At 43.7% G+C, this 18,828-nt stretch overlaps 1 protein-coding gene across 1 annotated transcript; it reads right to left on the bottom strand.

The window, feature by feature from the left end:
• Positions 1–8,116: 8,116 nt before the first annotated feature.
• Positions 8,117–18,080, bottom strand: LOC147421119 (uncharacterized). Its single transcript, XM_086504607.1, has 2 exons — positions 17,552–18,080; positions 8,117–8,238 (listed from the first exon to the last, which is right to left on the bottom strand). The coding sequence occupies exons 1-2, from the start codon at positions 18,078–18,080 to the stop codon at positions 8,117–8,119; spliced, it is 651 nt and encodes a 216-aa protein (XP_086360733.1).
• Positions 18,081–18,828: the final 748 nt, after the last annotated feature.

The raw sequence follows: 18,828 nt of genomic DNA, 5'->3' as shown, positions 1-18,828 counted from the left end.
CACTTTTATACCTAGGGCATAAAAAATATGTCCGGCCGTCCATGAGATGCATAGAGTTGTGTGCATCTCTATAGCTCCTAGGCATCATGGTAACATCAAATATACAAGCTGGAACTCATGTAGAGCCCGTACATATGTCAAAAGTACATATACAAAATGATGTGTTGTCAAAAAATGAAGCAACGTATGCTAATACATTATAAGCATATGCTATTTTTAGCATAGCTAAAGGTCATCTGCTACTTTGTGTTTGCGCTGCCAAACACTGCCCCCCTCCTAAGCTTTGTCGTCCCTGACAAAGCCATGTCGTGGAAGATGCTATGTGAAGAATGGACCTGAAAAAAGAAAAAGGCAATGAGGTAGCAAGCTGAATCATATGGCAATAAAGCATAAAGGAAAGGCAAATCATGTATCCCGGGGGATTCACTCTATATACAAAACGGGACGCCACCTACGAGCGGACAACTTTGATAAAACCCCTATATACGACTCATATTAGGGAATATGACCCCCCTTTTTACGCTTATGCGATAATCAATGCAAAAAACTATCATACCCCTATCTTACATATAAAATTAAGGTCTCACATGATCTAGTTAAGTAGAACTTGTTAAACAGTGTGTGCAACATAGTGACTGGCAACATACTAAGAAACCACTTCTATTGATAACTAGATGTACCCTCAATGTGTCTTAGTTTGACTTTCAAACTATGTGCCCGTTCAAGCTGTATTCTAGCTACTCGTCCAATTTTGACCCCATCTAAATTACTCAAAAAACATGGTTATAAAGTTGTGTTAGGTTCTCCATGTAAATTTGCATCTATACAAAATCTTTATAGCTTTCATCCCTCAACAAATGAACTATAATCACAAAACAAGCAATTTATACAAAGCATTGTCACTTCTTGCATATATCTTTGTAGCTATTGACTCACAAGTTCAAGGTAAGACTCTTTTGGGAAGCCATGCTTTTGAAACACAAAAAATTCCTCTCATTTTCCCCGTTTCTCACTTCTCTCCCCCCCCCAAAATATGATACCCCCTCCCGTATTTTTAAGCTTGGGATATAAATTATTGGGGGCCTGCCCCTAACTTATACGCTTATGTAACTTGTAAGAAAACCCCCCTCCCCTGCACTTACGTGGTGCAATAAGTTTTCCATGGTGAATCCCCCCGGTCATGTATGTGGTAATGAATGAATACAAATAATTATGGAATGCTACACTGCCATTAAGGACAAATAAATTGCACTTGCTGAAATTAATTAATCAAAAGTTTTGGGCTTACGGATGAGTCTATCAATCAGTTAACTACAACTAAAGGTTAAAACAATTACTCTAGTACTAGCTAAGTTAGAAAGATTATCTAAATGTAAGATTTCCTATTTATGTTTTTAAGCTTTGATTAGCTTACTAACTCTCACAACTCTGAACAAAAGGTTTGATTTTTTACTTGAAACTCAATGGAAGTCTTTTCATGTCTTTTTTTCTTTCTTTTCAGTTTCTTTTGTTTTTCTTTTCTCTTTTTTTTTTCTTTTTAAAACATGTGTGTTTATTTTGTATACCTGGGGCTTTTTGCTTCTCAAAGAAAAGCACCCACACTGGGAACCTCCAGGACTCTAATACCATAGGCAATACAATGAAGCTAGGATTTCTCTTCTAACTTTTGCTTCCATTTCCTTTGTATTCTCACTAGTGATCGTTGTTGTTTGAGTGAGCAAGCATCTCTATGCTTAGAACACTCATAAGGTCTCAAACACTCAAATAATATTTCCAACTAAAACTAGTTGTCAAGTGAATTGGTTAACCTAAAGTCACAATCTCCTAACATCAAGGGATCTAGGGATAACATCAATCTGTGGCTGTGTGGTCAATGAACTATGTGGCTCAAGATCCCTGAATGGCTGACTTTTTCCAAGCTTAAGTCAACAACATGGTCAATAGAAACCTCAGACAAGCTATGACTAGTGTCAACCTGTGATGTGATAGGTGGTCTGCTCTTTCGTAGCCAAATCTTCAATCCCTTCAATCTCATGAGGAGGTCATTGGGAGATTTCTTCACATGTGAGTGTAAAGATCTCTCTCTCTGACACAGTCTCTATGGTCGTGGTCTCTCTAAAAATGATCTCTGAGATCTTCTAGAAGGTCTAGAAATCTCTCTCAAGTCTCTCGTAATCAAATGTGGTCGTGAATACTCACTATGTGTTACAATTCTCAACCTGGGAACCCAAATTTGTCTGTGTCCCTCATAATAATTATGTGCCTCTAGTGATCGTCTAGATGTGAGCCAACCATGTGATAATCCATCATGTGTAATCCGGCTCTCTATCCACAAATAAGTCTCATCACTAGGCAATGGTCTCATCGATATCTCTATCCGTGGAACATATACTCGTCGAGTCCTACAGGAAGCTCTGGGTGTAGATCTATATATCTGATGTGGAAGGGGTAACTCCTTGGTAGCACTACTCTGAACTCTATCTAGAGAAGGCTCTAATGCTCGCTCAGAATCAAACAATCCTTGTGGTCTCCAACAGAATCTCGCAGGTGCTCGTCTATCCTCATGATGTAAATATCTAGAGGTCATACTAGTCTGTGTAGGCTCAATGATATGTGGTGTGACCTCTATATGTGTGGTATCTGTGTGGTGGTCTAGAGGAACCTCATGTGTCAATGTCTCTGCAATCGTATCTGCTCGCTCTATGATCGAGGAATGAGATCGTGTCTCTGCAAGAATAGATGGCTCTATGGCAAAATCTATGTGATGTGGGTGCTCTGTAGGTGAATTAGTCACTAATGTGTCACTCTACTGCACATCATGATGATGAGCAACACATGTCAGCTCTATGTCATCGGTCTCATGCTAATCTAAGCTATGAAGCTCACTCTATGGTAGGCTAAGCTCAAGAGCTCCATCTAGGGGTGGCATAGTCCTAGTAATCTCTCGTACAGGATCACAATCACTCATGGCTGTAGGAGGTGATCTATGACCAGACTGGTGGGCTAAAGCTGTAATAGGTAGTCTAGTGCTACAATGTGCTCGATCGATCAATGATCTAGGTGTGTATCTCACTCCAATAGTCAGCACATAGATGGCATGATCAGTGCCTCTATATACACGCTCTTGAGGATCTCGATCAGACGAAAGCATGACAATCACTCTCTGACATAACTCACTAGATTTGCTAGACTCTCGTGTGTATCTACGTCCACAGTCCTCAACATATGTCTTTGTCTGCTCAAGTCTATACAACTCTACCAATGTGGGATGAGTATGTGTATCTAGGGACTCGTCATATGATAAAGGCTCTATGGTCTATAAGTCAATCTCAAACATCGGCAAGTACATCGCATCATACTCGTCTCTAAAAGATCTTGGCATGCCTGGGTTAGGCATAACTTGCACTAACTGATGTGTGGGAGGATCCTGAACAAAGCGCTTGAGTTTCTGAAAGAAACTCGATCGGCTCAGATCATGAAATATGCATAATCCCATCCTCTCACCACACAAGACTAGCATAGGTCTATCTGTCCGCAGAGTAGTGGCTAACTCGTAAAGCTCATCTCTCATCGTAGGACTCGTGTCACTCGTCAAAACTATAGTCCCATGTGACATAACTCTCTCATGGTCATGTGATCCTGAAACATCAATATGGCTCAATGTTGTGGTCGTAACAGCCTCTCTAGGTAAATGCATGGTATGCTCCGTCATCAAAGGTTGTGGATGCTCTCTCATGGGTCCGCAATGTAATCGTCTCATAGTCAATGGCTCTATGTGTGGTGCACTCACGGCGGGTGCTCTCATCTCGATGACTCGTGGTGGCTCTGATCTCATCGTAAACATAGACTGTGAAGTGCTCAGCATGCCGAATCTAGCTATGTGTAGTGTCTATGAGGACTTTGATGTCAATGTCGTCTCGGTCTCTATGCATGGCTCTCTTAATAACTGCTCTCGAGACTCGTCAATCTCCAGTGTCAACGTAGATCTATGGTCACCGATAGATTCTTGTGGAGCAATAGGTCTAGGTAGAAAGCCTGGAGGTGGTCTAATGGGTGATCTCGCTGTGTATGTGGACTCAAGCTCAATGCCGACACTAGAGGTAGGTTATCTAGGGCTAGGGATAGGTCGATAAGGTAGGCCAAAAATCATCGTGTAGGTACTATAATCACATAATAGGTCCTACTACCCATGGATCTACCAAAATCTACCTGAGGCTCTGGTACAGGCATCTGTGACTCTCTCAAATACATGCATGCATCATCATCAACATACAAAAAACTATCATGCATACGCCGTAACTGGATTGTCTCACTAGATGGTATCGTGTGTCTGCAACATCCTCTAGGGATGGTACTAGGATCTCATGTCTAGAATGGATATTTTGCACTCGATAGAGTACATCTAAGAAATCTATGAGATGATCAGACCTCGTGGGGTGGGCTCTGCCTCTAACTGACTGAAAAGCATGAGTAGAGTGATCATGAGGCTGAAGCCTCACAAAATAGCGATCGGTATATGGATCTCGATAACATAAATGTCTCTCGTACTCTCCTACTAACCATAGCAACACCAAATCGGAACCTCTCAGGGCCATGGTCATCATCAATCTAGAGAGTGCAAATACTCAATGATCATGTGGAAGCTCACTATGACTGATCTAGATCTCTCAAGGAATAGCAAGCAATATAATAAGTGTATGGCAGGATCGTGATGTGAGTGGTGTGATCAAATGAAACTGTCACATGGGTGACCTATAGTCAATCATGCATGATAATAGTGGCTCATAAATCACATCACAATGATGTCAATGTGTTGAGAGTCCACTAAATCCTATAGTGTGCTATGTCAAACAAGTAAGCGAATCAGGCAAACGACTCTCCGGACATATGTACTCTTAGTGTCTAGTCATGCACAAATGCGCACGTGAACGAGGTATATAAGAGAAAGTATAAGAGAGAGATCCTCGCAATACAGGGTCCAAAAGAGGCCGACTAGATGAGCACATGCATGGGACGCCTACAAAAAAAGAGAACAAAAAAAGTTATTTTTTTCCTTTTTTGTTCCTTTTTTGGGGTTTTTTTTAAAATTCGGACGCCCATGCACACACTCTTTTTATTATCTTTGTTGACTTTGTTTCTCTTTATCTCACCTAGATTCTTTTCTCACATGCCTTGTCTTTTGTTGACTTTACTCCCTTTCCACACACCTAAAAACAAGCATGCACATGTGCTTGACCCCCCACCCCCTTTGTTTGCTTGTGCACTACACTTTATGCTACAAACAGGAGCGTGGAAAGCCCTGCAAAATACTCGAAAATAGCACATAGCGAGACATAAACAACTAAATCTGCATACCTCGAATCACACGACGCCTAATCCACGTTGTACACGAGCAGAGAGAGAAAGAGAGCGCGATAGAACGAGAGAGCACATGCAGGTGCACCTCCTAGAGCGGAGTGCTACGCCGGCACGGCGAGAGAGAAGAGGGGGGAGAGGAGAAGAAGTACACAGACACTGGGTGCAATCTCCCCCCGTGCAAGAGTGAGCATTTCCCTCTTGCACGTATTTATTTATAGATTTCTTGAATGCCCAAAAATGAGTACAAACTGGCCGGCCAGTCATAAATGGCCAAAGCTTATAAAGAGCACTTGAATAATAAAATGTACATAAAATATGATATCCTTTTGCAATAGCTTAGCTCGGTCAAGCCTTTTTCACCTGTCTCAGAGCTGTAATAAATAATAAGATATCAATTCCATAACATACCTCTCCGTTGGAAAGCAACTGTCCTCAGTTTTACGAAGATAAAAATCTGCAAACAATACTTGTCAAAAACAATGATTAGTATGTTCTGTCAAAAACATCACATAAAAGAAAAATTTATGAAACGAAACAACATTAGCTTTTGCTTGCCGTCATCCACATACTACCTATTCTAGTGTCCCATACCACTAGAATAAGCAGTTTATGTCATACCCTGGTGAATCAGGATATCATTGGTCACACTCATCATTAATCTCATAATGTCAAATCTCATCACATAAACACTGCCATAATAATCACCAGATACCAAATTCCAATCCAATTCCAATTCCACAATATAAGTCCAAATCCAAATCACTTTCATTATGTACCCGGGTACCAAAATCATATCAGTTACAGTGGTGGCCAGCTACTGCAGCATGATTTTGTGATTGGTGTTGCCTATATCGGCGAATCTACACCAATATGACGTGCTGCCTAAATCGGCGAATCTACACTAATGCTGCCTAAATCGGCGATTCTGCATTTGAAATTGTTTTTAAAAAAAGCATGAATTTGCAATTTATCAATGTGCTGTCTAAATTGGCGGATCTGCACCAAGATGAGTATCTACACACTGCCTAAATTGGCGAATCTGCGTGTTGGTGACCAATGGACTAGGCTAGACATAAAAATATTAGCTTTCTGTGTGACACCACTTTGGAGTATATCAAAGTACTTACAAATTTTTGTTCAGTATCCCAAAGCACCTTAGCTCACCAGAGTAACTACATAGCTTATTGACAAATCATCTCGATAAAAATTCATGTGTGTGGCGAGCATGAGGGTCTTGTAATATTTCAACTCATGTGTTGAGCAGTGTAACTCTCGTACTACTTGAAATCTGTTCTTGTAAACACCATTTTCTATCGCATCATTTGTGTCTCAATACATACTTAAAATCAGAAAGAAAACGGTTCAATTTATCTTGTTAGAATACTTAGCTCATGTGCTAGGTGAGAGTGAGATTTCTAGAAAATAAGCACACAAAATTGCAATATTGCTACCTGCATTGGTCAAAATCAAACAATATTAGAATGGGATTGTGTTGGGCAATGAGCACGAGGTATTGGTTAAGGATGTCCTTGCTTTAAGGTTTACGAATTGTACATAGTTAGAAAATTCTGACTATTTTTATGAGATAAAAGGAAAGGACCTATCAGTAATGTGGAAGGATTATTTGCCTTAATGTGACCCAAGGCATGTAAAAATTTAATTGTATCCACTTTTATTTTTATTCTTACTAGGCGGCAAGCAAAAAATGAGTAGCAAATACATTATGCAAAAACCAGTAATGAAAAAATTATCACCACCTAGCCAAAATTATAATAATGATTTGATATAATTCCATATCGTGTTGTGTCGATGAGTCTAATCGTTCCAGATTGCGCAGCCCCGTGGATACCTTGCAGTCGATGAATATCTAGACTTCATCAACCAAGGTATGGGATCGTGATTATCATCTCTAATTTTAATGTGGTCATCAATTTTTGAATTGGCCAATGATAGTCCTGGAACCTACGTAAGGTGATGATTTTATTATTATGATTAGTATTATTTTAAATTTGTTTATGCTACCACATCTAGAATATGCAACAACAGAACACCGTAGTTGATGATAAAAAATACAAGCACATATACTTACGAAGGACAGCATGACTTCCTTAATGTATTAACTGTCTGCAAAAAGCTTATGAGACCAAATTGATATAATCCTTATGGATCCAATACAATGTCTAGGTACAAAATAAAATGTAGTACAACAAAAGATTGAAAAAATCGTCATCAGCGTCGGTGTCAATGCCTGAGGATGCTGTACATTGGGCATCGTCTGAGAAAGTATTGCAACGGTCACTACATAGCTTTGTCGATGTCTACTGCGGTAGGTAGTCATTCTCAGAGGGGGAAGAGAGATAGAGCGAAAATGAAATGAAATGCTATATTACGCGGCTTCAAAAGGCCAAAATGCCAAACTGAGATAATCCATGTGAATCGAATCCAATGTCTGCATACAAAATAAAATGGCAAGACTAAATTTTTTTTTTTAAAACGTGGAAAAAAAAAGCCTTGCAACAATCGCTCAAGAGCATTGTCAATGGTCTCCAATTGCATGAGGAGGAGGCTGCCGTATCATATGAAGAGAGAGCACCACTGGGTGAGGGGGGGTAAGTTGCAGGTTATGAAGGAACGAATGCTACAGAGATCGCAGCATGTGCAGGTCGCGATCAAGGAGCTCTCTCTCTCTCTCTCTCACACACACACACACACACACACACACAAATTCTCATATGCAGCTCAATGTGATGATTGATGTTTATGCTACGTAGAAGCCATGATCTTCATGCTGACAAACACTCAATTCATACTCACGAGTACTTAGGGCTTTATGCAAGTGAGCAAGCTGAGATGGATAAATGAACTTACTTCTGATGGGGGCTTTTCACAAGCCAAGCTCCCATACCCCTCTTCTCTCGTCCCCACCCCATGAAAACCCCCTCTTAGGGAGGGAGTGATAAAAGACATTGGAAAAAGTAAGAAAAAAATAAAGTATGATTATGTAAATATATGAGAAAGGTAAAATAGGCCACCTCATGCCTGCGGGGCAGCCCATCCCCACCTTGCCTCCTTTTTCTTCACTGTTGCCCCGCCATGTGTCCCTTTTCCTCTCCTCCACTCAAAAGGTCAACCCCCTCTCTCTTCCCCTTGTCCTTTCTCCTTTCTCTCTCCCCTCAAGCTACCCCACCTCTCACCAATAATGCATTCTAACTCACCAATAATGCACCCTAACTCACATGCAACTTATCCTATCTTCCAAAATAGTATACCCCACCCCCCCTTTCTCTCTCCTATCATATCCCATGACCCAAATACCCCCCTCTCTCTCTAAAGGACGCCATGTCTCTTGTCTTGTAGCTAAATAACCTCCCCCACACTCACACACACTCAGTTTCACTAGAAAAGGTGCCCACAGACCCATCCCCACCCGGTGGTTACCTGATTTTTCTTGTGTTCACACACAGATTCACCTCTGAACACACTCCTCTCTCTCCCATCTTGTAATTACTTTATTCTCCATGTCACCTCTCACTTTTTTTCATCAACCCATCTCTCTCTCTTAGTCTCTCTCTCATGAGACTGCTGTTATGGCACATATACACACAGCCAGACAAGTGGGGCCCACAGTCACATGGCCTATGTAGATAATGATTTCTTCATTTCTAAATTCTAGAATTTCTCCCCCCCCCCTCTTCCCCTATATAAAGAGGGGTCACCATCACACAAAAACACACAACATCACCAAAGAACACACTATGCACTGTGTGTGCCTAGTGCACACACACACACACACACACACACACACACACACACACACACACACACACACACACCCACACCATCACCATCACCGCAATCACCATGCTTGTCTTGAGCATGACCTCTACACCCTTGGCTATGGAAGATGAAGGGCAACTAAATGAAGGATGATGGCCATAATCCTCGTGCGAGTCTTCGCCATCAACTCCCACCTATCATCCATGTGCTCTACCACTCTCTCCCTTCTCATTCCCCTACCCTATGCTCCCCATTTCATCGTCTAATTCTCTAAATAAAGCTTGAGGTTTTGTGAGTATGTTTTCTTGCAATGTTTTGCCCATGTGAGGTGTGCGGAATCGCCACCTAGTCTTGTGTTTTGGAGTGAGCTTGTGTATGTGTGAAGGGTGTGCGGATTCGCCATCCTTTTGTGATGCCTAAGTACTAAGTCGCTATACCCCCTCCCTCTCTCTCTCTCTCTCTCTCTCTCTCTCTCTCTCTCTCTCTCTCACTTGATCTCATTCCCTTTCCTTTTCATCATTACTCCCAAGCATCCATCTCTCTTGGATGAAAACTTTGTTATGGTGGTGCATTGTTTGCGTCCTAGCCGCTGAAGCTAGGTGGTGCCCCCTGTTTGCTTTACCATGACAGGCTCGAGGCGCGCCATTCGGTCCCCGATGTTTTAGAGGCCGTCGGGGTTCGGGGTTCGCTTTGCTCCCGTCATTTGGTGCCCCCACTGAGGATCTTTTCATGAAACCCTTCAGTTTACAAGACTGAAACCCTTAAACTATTGTGAATGGATGAATGGATAGCAAGATTTGCTAATTGGACGACAGAAGAAGAAGAGCTCCAAGCACAACTAGATGAACTCCGCATCTCCATCGAAGCTTGAGTGCCAGGCGTAACGGTAATCGATTTGCAGTGGGAGAGTCAACCAACACGCCAAACCCAGTGGATATACATAGGCCAAGTGCCAAGAAGAAGAAGGAGAAGGTCGAAACCATGTCCGCAACCTACAACCAACCCACAACAACAAAATGGAAGGAGCTCTACACAATAGAGAATCAACACTATTCTACTTTGAGAATCGGGTAACTCAAGTCATCGAGGTAATTATCACAGTCAGTTTTCAAGTCGCACCTGATGCTGCAGCACAGATAACGGAAGCATTGGCTCACACTCTCACTAGAGAAACTAGGGATCTACTGAGTTTGTTTCAGGAAAGAACACCACCCTCTCCCACAAGCTTGGACAGTGACTAAGCACCTCTAAGCTTCACATGAATCAGTACAACCTACCTCAAGACAGATCACACATACCAACACGTGTACGCTCAATCAAGGTAATACTGGATTTGAAGGCTCACTACCAGCACGTCATTGACACCATGCCGGGTGGGGAGCGGTTTTTGGAGGTTCTGGCATCAGATCAACCATTTGTCTTACCTTTGGTACAAGGCAATGTACCGTTTGAAGTTTTAATCTATGTCCTAGTATAAGAGGGTATACACGCCTCCTTGTAAAGAAGAAAAAAACTTTTGCAAGTTAAGCAGTGTGTCTTTCTAGCTCTCTCTCAGTAATCATGGCAAGTGTAGCATTTCCAACATTTAAAGGAAAGAAGGGAGAGGATTTGGTAACAGACTTCCTAGATGACTTTGAAGTAGCATGTGTAGTGAGCAACAAAGATACGGATGAATCCCGGGTTAGAATCTTTAAGCATCTCATGAAGCTAGAAGCTAGATCATGGTACAATGCACTTCCACAAGCAACCAAGGATGACTGGGAACCCTTAAAAACCGCTTTTAAGAGGCTCTTTGGGGGAGGTACCACTTCAGAAAAGTTGTGGGACAAGTTGAGAGACTTGAAGCAGGAGGGTCTTTTAGAATATTCCACCTATGAGTCCAAATTTGTGGATTTGTGGGAACGGTGGGTTGAGTCACTGGCTAGGGGGGAAGCTGCACCCGATTTTCTAAAAAAAGATCGGTTCACGCATGGCTTATGGCCGCTTCTCAAGGAGAAGGTGAAAGGTAGATTCCCGGCTACGTACGAGTTAGCCGTTGAGATTGCTCGCCTTAAAGACAAGAAGCTGCGAATGAAAGCCAAAGAAACCGAGTCAATAGAATCAGGAACATCACGTCGACCAGCAACTACGACAACCACCATTCCACCACCACCACTGGCTCTTGGGGTAAGAGATGACCAACAAGATATGTTGGCCCATATTACTGACCAACTGCAGAATTTGTCTGTCCACTTAATACAACAAGGGAGGAGTCAAGAAAGAGATCAAGACCCTGGAAGAGCACGACGACAAAACAGGGAGTATCATTGCTACAACTGCGAAGAAGACGGTCACGGTATGTACTACTGTCCCAAACCACGACAAAACTATAATAGAGGAGGTAGGAGGAACCAATTGTCACCCCCTAGAGAAAGAACACCCCCACCCCGAGCACCACCCCCACCAACACAAATTCTACGTCCACCCCAGACACCCCTACAAGCATCCATCCCACCTCTTCCACCAGCCCCACCACCTGATCGCCCTGTAAACATCATAAGGCTAGAAGAGAAAGGAAAAGCCATAGTAGTGGATCCACCCAGAGCAAAGGAGAGGGACAAGGGTAAGGAGAAGGTAACCTTTTTAGAACCACTTGAAGCCATGACTGTGAAAAGAGCTAGGAGGGAGAAAGCTACACAATCAGATGATGAGAGAAGCATGAGAGGAGAAACTAGCAAGAGGCCATCCAGGCCACGACGAAAATTGGGCATCACCGACTTCCAGCTAGGGGAAAGTTCTAAGCCCTATGATCTAACATTGGATGTGGCAGAGCAAGGACCGAAGATTACATGGCCACAGCTCCAAAAGTAAGGCGACAATGGTCTAAAATGGTAAGTACAAGACGCTCCAAAACAAAGGTAGCTGGAGCAATTTTGGGATGCAACATGGATGACATCCTTCCAATTGTCGACGTAAACATAAAAGGAAAGAGGGTTGGAAACACCTACATTGATGGAGGTGCACAAATCTATGTAATGAACGAAGCTATGATGCTTCGATTAGGGCTCGAGGTTGACAGGCCTTCTCCATGCAAGGCAAAGATGGCAAACAACGCAAAAGTAAAGTGTGTGGGTGTGGTAAGTGCCGTGAAAATCAAAGCTTTCAACACTGAGGTAGAGGTAGATGTTTTTGTAATGCCTACTAAGGGGGAGGGCTATCCACTAATTTTGGGAAGGCCATGGTTGATGGCCATGAAGGCAAAACAGGACTGGGGTACCAGCCTTCTACGCATGACCGGTAAGAAAGGGAAGACAATCTACTACAACATGAGGATTGGCAAGCAGAAGCAAATGAATCTGGAAACATCGGCAGATGAAACCACTAGTGAATCTTCCAGTTCTGAGGAGGAGACCACATCCACCGACGAAAGTGATAGTTCCATTGATGTGATGGGTATCATTATGAAGGGTCCACAAAGGGTAAGCACAACTGGTGATCCATCACCAAAAGGGAAACCCAATGAAGAGGAGAGAAAATCACCTGGTCTAGGAGGAAGTAGGTTGAAGGGTATGTTGTCAACGGAATTAACACTTGAGGAGAAAGATAGTTTTTTGCAAATGTTGATGGGATTTCCTAACCTGTTCATTGACAACTATGAAAGAATCACAGGCATTACAGTGGTGAAACATCATATTAAGCTGAAGGAAGGGGTAAAACCAGTTGTGCAAAAGCTACGACGATTGGGGGTCATACAAGAAAAGGCACTCTTGGCCGAGGTAAGGAAACTGCTAGAGGCGGGATTCATCTATCCTGTAGAAAACTCAGAATGGGTGTCACCCGTAGTGGTGACGCCTAAAAAGAATGGTAAGTGGAGGGTCTGTGTTGACTACAAACCACTAAATGCAGCTACAAAGAGAGACCACTTTCCTCTCCCTTTCTTGGATGAAATTCTGAATGAAGTAGCGGGTTTTGAATGCTATACCGTCTGTGATGGTTATTCTGGATACTTTCAAATACGCATAGCCTTGGAAGATCAGCTAAAAACCACTTTTATCACGCCATGGGGTTGTTTTGCATACAGGGTTATGCCATTTGGTCTCACAAATGCACCTGCCACATTCCAAAGATATGTCACATATGTTTTTCAACCGTTCTTTGGAACATCCATAAGAGTGTTCATTGATGATTTTTGTATATATAGCTCCCGTATTTCACATTTAGAAAAGGTAACTGAAGGTTTGGCCAGGTTGCAGAACCTAGGTGGGCAATTAAATGTGGATAAATGCCACATTGGGGAGAGTAAAGTCATTCTACTAGGCCATGAAATTTCAGCAAAAGGTATCAACGCCGACCCAAGTAAGGTGTCCGCACTCATAGCCCTACCTTCACCAACGACCGCACGTCAACTAGTCTCTTTTCTACAGAAGGTGAGGTACTTAAGTAGATTCATACATCTACTATCACAACTTGTTCTACCACTGCAACAACTCACTCAAAGATCAACTTTCACTTGGGACGAGGAAAGCGAACATCACTACAACAAGGTAAAGGAGGTCTTAGCCACTCTGCCAACTATCTCACCACCTAAGTGGGATGAAAAATTCTATGTCACCTCAAGTGTTGGTGATGACTCATTGGGGGCTGTGCTACTCCAAAAGGATACGACGACATCTTTCATGAGGCCAATCTACTTCTCTAGTCGAATGATGACAGCAGGAGAGAAAGGTTTCACCCATGTGGAACACTTAGTCCTAGCTCTTAGATTTGCAACTACAAAGTTTAGGTCATATTTGCTGCCTAAGTAATTTGTGATTCTAACCACGGATGAAATATTTCCCTATGTTGTACAACACATGGATGTGTCTGCTAGAATTACTAAATGGCTAGTTCGTCTGCAAGAGTTTGACTACACGGTATAGGTAGAAAGCACGACAAGGGCAAGTTTGGGGGGACTCATGACCTACCAAGTCTTTGAAAGGAAGGAGAAGCAATCTAAGGAAGGAGAAGTCCGATTACCTCCAGTACCACCGATGGTAGAAGGAGCATACTCTCTCTACTTTGATGGAGCCTACAAGCGAGCGTCCGACAAAGCAGCTGTAGGCATAGTGGTCTTTGATGACAAAGGGACAAAGGTATTTTCGTTGGGCCAATTGTTAGATTCACATTCTAACAATGAATCTGAGTATGCAGCACTAACCAAGGGTCTACAATGGTGCGTCTCGCAAGGTGTACAACGTCTTAATGTATTTGGGGATGCTCTACTTCTGGTAAGGCAAGTAAATGGAGCATGGACATGCAAGAATCCTAGTTTAAGGACTCACTTAAGTGGTGTAAAAACCTTGTTGGGTAAGTTTGAAGAAGTTCAAATACACCATATCCCAAGGGCTCAAAACCAAGAAGCAGATGCCCTAGCAAGTGAAAGACTACAGGAAGTGGTGGTTGGAGCAATAAAACTAAAGCTCCCTCTATTTCAAGGAAGTGATGCCTTGCCTGATATCATGCATTTTTTGGAAACAGGGGAATGCCCATCAGATTTAACAAAGGGACAGAAGCAATGGCTGACGCGGAAGGCCACAAGGTATCGACTCATCAATGACAGTTTGTATTGTAAGGGTAAGGACCAAATACTCAGGAAGGTCCCTCTCTCTCAGGAAATCACGGGAGTAATTGCTAGCTGTCACGACGGGGTTTGTGGTGGTCACTTTGCCCTAGACATAACAAGTAGGAAAATCTTGCAGGCATGCTTCATATGGCCTAGCCTCAACCGTGATGTACACCACTGGTGCAAAACATGTAAGTTGTGTCAAAAGGCCGGCACTAGGTCACTTATGCCTGAACCACAGACACCTATTCTCTCATATGGCCCATTTGAAAAATGGGGTATCGATGCCATTGGGCCATTACCTAGGGCCAACTCAGGAAAATTCTACATTATCATGGGGGTCGACTACATGAGTAGATGGGCAGAGGCTACAGCCACCACTAGAATCACAGCGGTAGAGGTAGCTAAATTTATCTACGAGCACATATGCTGTAGGTTTGGCACACCTTTAGAGATCATCTCTGATAGAGGGCCAGGTTTCAGAGCAGACTTGGTAGGAGAATTAATGCAGAAACTGGGCATTACAAGGAGGCACTCTTCACCATATTACCCTCAATGTAATGGCCTAGTGGAAAAGGTAAATGGAATGGTTTCTAAAATTATTACCAAGCAGGTAAACAATCATCTTGGAGACTGGGATAAGTATCTACTACCAGCTTTATGGGCCTACAGAACTTCATTTCGTACATCCTTGGGATTCACACCGTATCATCTAGTATTTGGTAAGGAAGCAATCTTACCCATTGAAGTGCAACTACAAAGTCTCAGAGTAATGGCAAGCCAGCTTCAACAGCCCAACATGCATTTGAGAGATCACATCATCAACTTGGAAAGACTGCAGCTGGACAGAGAAGAAGCAATAAATTATTATGCAGCACAAGCAGAGCATAGACGGCTTAGCTTTAACGAGCATCTCCGGAAAAAAGAATTGAAGAAAGGAATGTTGGTGCTCCCCTACGACAATCGCTTCGACACGCGCAAGGATAAGAAACTCCTACTCCGATGGGAAGGTCCTTTCATCGTCAGGAAAAAGTATGCCAATGGAAGCTACCAGCTTATGGAGGCTGATGGAAAACTTCATAAAACCAGGGTAAATGGTTGGCGACTTAAACCTTATTTTCTTCGATTTGACCAGGCTCCACCTATTGACATTCCAGATGAGGACACACCATCAGCCGCCACCTCCGACGATAATGATCAAACAGATGAGCTAGAGACATGAATGCCTCTAGCCAAAAGGGGAGGGCTAATGATGGGGGCTTTTCACAAGCCAAGCTCCCATACCCCTCTTCTCTCGTCCCCACCCCATGAAAACCCCCTCTTAGGGAGGGAGTGATAAAAGACATTGGAAAAAGTAAGAAAAAAATGAAGTATGATTATGTAAATATATGAGAAAGGTAAAATAGGCCACCTCATGCCTGCGGGGCAGCCCATCCCCACCTTGCCTCCTTTTTCTTCACTGTTGCCCCGCCATGTGTCCCTTTTCCTCTCCTCCACTCAAAAGGTCAACCCCCTCTCTCTTCCCCTTGTCCTTTCTCCTTTCTCTTTCCCCTCAAGCTACCCCACCTCTCACCAATAATGCATTCTAACTCACCAATAATGCACCCTAACTCACATGCAACTTATCCTATCTTCCAAAATAGTATACCCCACCCTCCCTTTCTCTCTCCTATCATATCCCATGACCCAAATACCCCCCCCTCTCTCTAAAGGGCGCCATGTCTCTTGTCTTGTAGCTAAATAACCTCCCCCACACTCACACACACTCAGTTTCACTAGAAAAGGTGCCCACAGACCCATCCCCACCCGGTGGTTACCTGATTTTTCTTGTGTTCACACACATATGCACACAGATTCACCTCTGAACACACTCCTCTCTCTCCCATCTTGTAATTACTTTATTCTCCATGTCACCTCTCACTTTTTTTCATCAACCCATCTCTCTCTCTTAGTCTCTCTCTCATGAGACTGCTGTTCTGGCACATATACACACAGCCAGACAAGTGGGGCCCACACTCACATGGCCTATGTAGATAATGATTTCTTCATTTCTAAATTCTAGAATTTCTCCCCCCCCCTCCTCCCCTATATAAAGATGGGTCACCATCACACAAAAACACACAACATCACCAAAGAACACACTATGCACTGTGTGTGCCTAGTGCACACACACACACACACACACACACACCCACACCATCACCATCACCGCAATCACCATGCTTGTCTTGAGCATGACCTCTACACCCTTGGCTATGGAAGATGAAGGGCAATGAAGGATGATGGCCATAATCCTCGTGCGAGTCTTCACCTTCAACTCCCACCTATCAGCCATGTGCTCTACCACTCTCTCCCTTCTCATTCCCCTACCCTATGCTCCCCATTTCATCGCCTAATTCTCTAAATAAAGCTTGAGGTTTTGTGAGTATGTTTTCTTGCAATGTTTTGCCCATGTGAGGTGTGCGGAATCGCCACCTAGTCTTGTGTTTTGGAGTGAGCTTGTGTATGTGTGAAGGGTGTGCGGATTCGCCATCCTTTTGTGATGCCTAAGTACTAAGCCTCTATACCCCCACCCTCACTCTCTCTCTCTCTCTCTCTCTCTCTCTCTCTCTCTCTCTCTCACTTGATCTCATTCCCTTTCCTTTTCATCATTACTCCCAAGCATCCATCTGTCTTGGATGAAAACTTTTTTATGGTGGTGTATTGTTTGCGTCCTAGCCGCTGAAGCTAGGTGGTGCCCCCTGTTTGCTTTACCATGACAGGCTCGAGGCGCGCCATTTGGTCCCCGGTGTTTTAGAGGCCGTCGGGGTTCGGGGTTCGCTTTGCTCCCGTCACTTCCTCTGGAAACCCCGCCTTTTGTTGCATCAATCACACCACAACCTGGTTCCTTAGAGAACCACGCCCAGGCAGTGAAAAGATAGATGGCACATTGTAGATCAGCACAATTGCCCTTATACTCCACAAGAGGGGCAACACTGTGAAGTAGCGATATGGAGACTTCGTATTGGTAAGTGTTGATCCAGTTGGTGCGAACGACGACTCTGACGGTCTTATCCTTGACAGTGAAGTGCCTTTTCATGGCTTGTCGCTTGGTCCATCCAGTGGAGCTGGAAAAATCGTTGAGCTCCCACAAATGATGTATGCAATGGCTCACATTTTTCCTGTCATCAATGTTGTCATCAAATATGTCAATGTGAGTGTCAGTCTCTTCCCATTTCACCTTGCCTCTGGGGTTGTCAACATGCAGCCTTGTCTCGTTGCGCCAATGCCGTTCATCCGGCGCGTCGATCTTGATCAAAAGCAGATAGAACCATTTGTCATATACATAATAATCAGCATTGAACCAGCAGCGTTCTCTGGGCATGCAGTATACGCATTGTTGGTTTGTATGCATTCGTGCCAGATTACATAAGGAAGTAGCCCTGCTTGTTAGACCCGTAGTCTTGGGTGCTTATGTGTTCGTCTACATGCTGCTTGCTTTGCCCTTTGTGGGTGTGTGGTTGTGGGTTCCATGAGCAAAGCAGGGTGCAGACCTCAGTTTGCATAGCCCAGTGTTGGCATCCAACAACTGAGGAGGGAGAGGGTAACGTGCAGGGGTGCGGGTGTGTCCAACAACCGAGACAGAGAGAGAATGTAATGTTTACTGGCTGAGGACACGACCAAGAGAGAGAGAGTCACCCTTTTGCAACTCTGCATGGTGGCTAAGCAGGCGACGGGAGGTCACCATAGAGAACCACTACTTTGTGTGGTGTGTGTGAGTTGTGAAGGACAAAGTGTGGAGAGAGAGAGAGTGCGGTTGCGACTGGTGAAACGTGTGGCTGCGGGTCAGGCAGGGAGGGATAGGGCTAGCGGCGGACTCGAGTGGGGAGAGAGTTAATTCGTGTGGCTGCATGTTATCGCAACTGCAGATATTGAGAGGGAGAGGAAGAGGGTGTGGCTGGCGGGAAAAGGGGGAGGGGGTTGGTTGCGGATCAAGCAGGGAGAGGGAAAACTCACGGCCCACAACAGTGGGGAGAGAGAGAAAATCAGATTCGCTGGTGGTTGTGAACGCGATGCATCGTTATTGGTTGCCACCATCTGGGGGTTGCATGTGGACGTAGCTACCAACAGTG

Source organism: Adiantum capillus-veneris, chromosome 28 (assembly GCF_014529385.1).
Source record: "Adiantum capillus-veneris isolate H3 chromosome 28, ASM1452938v2, whole genome shotgun sequence".
Taxonomy (NCBI): Eukaryota; Viridiplantae; Streptophyta; class Polypodiopsida; order Polypodiales; family Pteridaceae; genus Adiantum; species Adiantum capillus-veneris.
This window is presented reverse-complemented; position numbering and strand designations above follow the sequence as displayed.